This window comes from Alligator sinensis, unplaced genomic scaffold (genome assembly GCF_000455745.1).
Source record: "Alligator sinensis unplaced genomic scaffold, ASM45574v1 scaffold789_1, whole genome shotgun sequence".
NCBI classification, from domain to species: domain Eukaryota; kingdom Metazoa; phylum Chordata; order Crocodylia; family Alligatoridae; genus Alligator; species Alligator sinensis.
In genome coordinates, this window is record NW_005842397.1 from 965,139 (window position 1) to 969,440 (window position 4,302).

At 39.3% G+C, this 4,302-nt stretch overlaps 1 protein-coding gene across 1 annotated transcript in view; it reads right to left on the bottom strand.

Moving 5' to 3' along the window:
• Positions 1-970: 970 nt before the first annotated feature.
• TRIB2 (tribbles pseudokinase 2) overlaps positions 971-4,302 on the bottom strand; it is a 25,317-nt gene continuing 21,985 nt past the window's right edge. The window contains exon 4 of the mRNA XM_006029759.3: positions 971-3,365. Within this exon, the coding sequence (XP_006029821.1) occupies positions 2,897-3,365 (469 nt within the window). The 3' untranslated portion in view covers positions 971-2,896. The remainder of the gene's footprint in view (positions 3,366-4,302) is intronic.

Consider the following 4,302-nt stretch of genomic DNA (forward strand, 5'->3'; position numbering starts at 1 on the left):
CATGAGCCAGTCTGGCCTAGACCTAGCTAACCTGATATTCATGTCTGTTCCGCTAACTTGTGGTGGAATGTATCATTGTTTTGAAGGGTTACTAGTTTCCCTGTTGTCCTTCCAACCCAGTAGTGTAGGGGTGCAGCCAGGCATCCAGGACAAAGCAAGAGCAAGTCACTTCTGGGTCACAAGTCAATCAGCTACTGCCAGCTACCTTTTTTTTTTGCTCCCGTCTCCCTCCCCCCCCCAAGTTGGCACCTAAGGCAGTTGCTGATGTTGCCCCCTGCTAGTTATGCCACTGGTCCCATGCATAAGTTATTTGAGCTAGAATCTGACAGACTTACCTCAAAAAGAAATAAGGCTTAATTCCACTAGTGCTTCCACTGATCTCAACAGATGGATTCAAGATGCTATTCAACATGAGAAAGAGGATCCGAATCTGGCTTAAACACAGACGGTATTTTCTTCAGATTCATCCAGTATGGAATGGAGGGATAATGCATGAGATTTGAGACCTTGGCAATCATATACATTTCCTTAGGACTCATGAATCAAGCTAGTGCATTACATTTTCCAATGAAGTGTCAGACTAGATTTTCCTCAGTGAACAGCATGACTTTCCTTAATATAGACTAGTCAGACAATGACTAATATGGACAGTGAAAGAACAGGCTTATCAAAAAGTAATGACAAGCCAAACTCACTCAAGTTTAATTGTACATTGCAGATCTGAACCCCCCCCCCCCCAAAAAAAAAAAAATTAGATCTGAACCCCCACCCCCCCAAAAAAAAAAAAAACACACCAACACCTTATACTGCTCAAACTATTTGAAGCAATGACCTGACTTCATACTTAAAGAGTATTCTCTACTAGCACCATTTGGAGGCCATAAAAACTAAGCAATAGCAACCAGGTAAGATTGCTGCAGCAGCATGGAACATTAAAAAGAAAATCCTTCACAACTGGGAGTTAGTTAAATATGCACAATTTTATTTATTGAAGAGATTAGGACAAAAAACATTAAACCAAATACATGACAAAGCACCAGAGGCTGTAAAACCCCACCATGCACATCACCAATCTTTCCTCCTACAAGGTACTCATAAAATAAAAATTAAAAAAAAAAAAGTCCTTCTTGACACAGCACCATCTTCAGAGTGTAAAAACATTACTCCTTTATATTCTTAGTTACCAAAATAGAACCAAGGCAGGTCAGCTGCAGCTAGCTTTGTCTCTTGATAAAGAACTGTGAAACATCCTCTTGAAAGTGGATCATAAACTTTCCTGCAGGACAGGCAAATAGCATCCATACGTCAAATGCCAAGTAGCTGTACGCACATGCCACATACTATAATTAAGCACAAATTCAAGTAACATTTACATACTACGAAGTCCACATGTACCTACCAAAAAACATGACCACTTCACAAAACGTATACAGGCAGTAATATCAGAACAACTGAGGTACTGGAAACACAAATATTTATGCCAAGAGATTTCAATATCATACAGCAATATAAAAGCAGTAATAAAAACATTTGCCAGTCTAAATCAAATAAAGCTATCTAGGAAAAAAAAAAAGCTAAATAAAAAGTTATTCAGGGACAGAAATACCTGAACAGAAAAGAAGTGTGTTAACTACAGCATGTAACATGTCATCCCAAGTCAACCCGTAATTGAAGTACTGGCTTAATACATCACTACTGTGACATTTTCTTCAATAAATAGAATAAGTCTTGACAATACAAAAAGGTGCATATTACTGTGTATATTTCGGGAGAAGTATCTGTATTATAACGTTCAGCTTATTAATACCCTTTTACTCCTTATCCAGGGCATAAAAACAAAACAAAAAAACACAAACAATTGCCTTTCTAAGATGAGAGGAATTCAAAAGAAAAAAAATGCAATGCTCGTCTTCAATAACAGAGCCTTCTATCTATACAATGGGCCAGTCAATTAACAAGGAGATTGGCTCTGAGAAAAAAAAAAAAAAAAAAAAAAAAAAGTGATCCAGGGGCTTTCTGCCCTCTATAGACATAGATGTGCAGCATGGCAAACATGGAAGCCAGTATTTCAAATCCTTTAAAAAAAAAATTTAAAAAAATTTAAAAAAAAGTTTTTCTTTTTTTTCTATTATAGCAATAATGCATCTGGAAGTTTGTATTATAATAGCTTCCTGCAACAAACCATTTGACACAAAACAGAACAGCTTGTTAAATGACAGTTACTTCCCCTTAAGGGAACAAAGCATTAAAATGTCATTTCCTGACAAGAATATTAAGTAGTTTATTTAGAAGAAATACGCATTGAAAATAGCTATCAAGAGACATGAACTGAATTTGTATTTGTTTTTAGCACCCACTTTTCATGTCCATCTATGTGCACTTAATTTTTTTTCTTAAATGAATCCCATTAGCTATTAGGCATCCAATTAAAAAAAATAGCCAATTGTACTTTCCCTGAATAATGGCTGAAGTTAAATATCTAACAGTGCGATGCCAAGATGTGTTTTGAGGCAAAAAGTTTCTACTTGTTGTGAATTGCAACTATTTTAAAATGGAACAGAAACAGGAGTGACACAGCTGCACTGGAATTGGCATGTGCAGTCTCCTTGGCTCCAAAAGGTGGGAAGCTACAATTGCTCCATGCTGCCTTTACCACCCCCCCACCCCGCCCTCCAAATCAATCTAACCTGATAGCAAGGCCCCCTCCCCCTAGTCTGCCCCCATGCTACATTTGTTATATTAGCTCCTGGTGGAGATTCCTTCTCAAACCAAGGAACTCCAAGTGTCTTTTGCTACCAAGCTAGGCTGATGCAGGATGTGATTTAACATGGTCAGGAAGGACTCCTTCATGTGTCCATCTCTAGGTCATGTACCTTCTGAACACCAGTCTTTGTGCTCAGTTAAAAAATGGGTCCAAGTCTTCTTCCATGTTGACATCAGGCACCAGCTGATCCGATACTTCCTTAGCACCGTATCCTGAATTAGATACATTAAAATCTGTAGAAAACCAAGGATGGTCCAGAATTTCTTGTGAAGTCAGCCTTTCTGATGGCTCCCGACGCAGTATGCTACGTATAAGGCATTTTGCCTTGGGGGATAGAGTCTCTGGAATGTTAAACTGCCCACGACGAATCTTGCTGAAGAGAGAACTAGGCTCAATGTCATGGAAAGGATAGCGTCCAACTAACATTGTGTAAAGCATGACTCCTAGACTCCATACGTCTGCTGCCTTGCCAGAGTAGCTGCCGTTCGTATTCAAGATCTCTGGACTCACATACGCCGGACATCCATGCTTATCAGAAAGAGAGTCGTCATTTCCCCTTAAAATATAAGCATCTTCCAGGCTTTCCAATTTCACTCTAGTCCTGTAGGAAAAAAGAAAGAGAGAGAAAGGGAGAGAGCAGGGAGGGGAGGCCACCCATCATTAGACTCATTGATAAATTTCAGTCTGTTATAATTACATTAGGTAATAATAAGATCAATCACCATAAAGATGCATCACTTTAAGTGCCTATCCCCAAGATTTTCTTGAGATAAGGCATTGTTTCCTCCATCCAACTTGGGGACAAAAATAACTTAGCAACATTTGTTTTCCCTTTTCTCCAGGCATACACACACAAGACTTTAGTTAACTATACTGAGCTATGCATAAAAAGCTGTTACAAACTTCTTGATAGAAGTGAATCATTGTTTTGAGTATCCTTTCAATGATTTTTTACTAATGCAACAAAAACAAGGGGGGGGGCTGCGACATGAGAACTTGCTGCAATAATCTCCTCTCTCTACACTTTCTAACCAGTTGTGGCCAGAACACTTAAATCTGGTAGACCGGTAGGTCAATGCTGCAACTACAGTTGTAGAAGCTTTTCTACAATTCTCAGGTTCGCGGTACTGATTTTGCCCTTTTCATTATCAAGCTTTCCTTGTTCAAGTTAGGGTGCTTATGCCTGGTTTTCAAGGCCTGGCTATCCATTTCATTGGAAACCCAAGTCTACCCATGTACAAGCTCCTCCTAAATTTTGTAAAGGGACATTCTCAAGAGGTTCAGAACCACAGAGAAGTCTCTATTACAAGCACAATCCCGCATTTGCATTTGGTAAAACCAGGTCTGCAGCAGTATCTAAATGGGGATAAAAAGCTCGAATCAAAAGGCAGCTAGGGCAGCAATAATCTGCTTTCAAGAGCACATCTCTTTTCCTCACACCCTACAAGGTAGATCCTCATTAAAGGGCAAGCCTGCAACTCCCACAGGCACTCCTTGTGAGCATTAACTTGTACCAGTAATCCCATTGCATTCAGCAG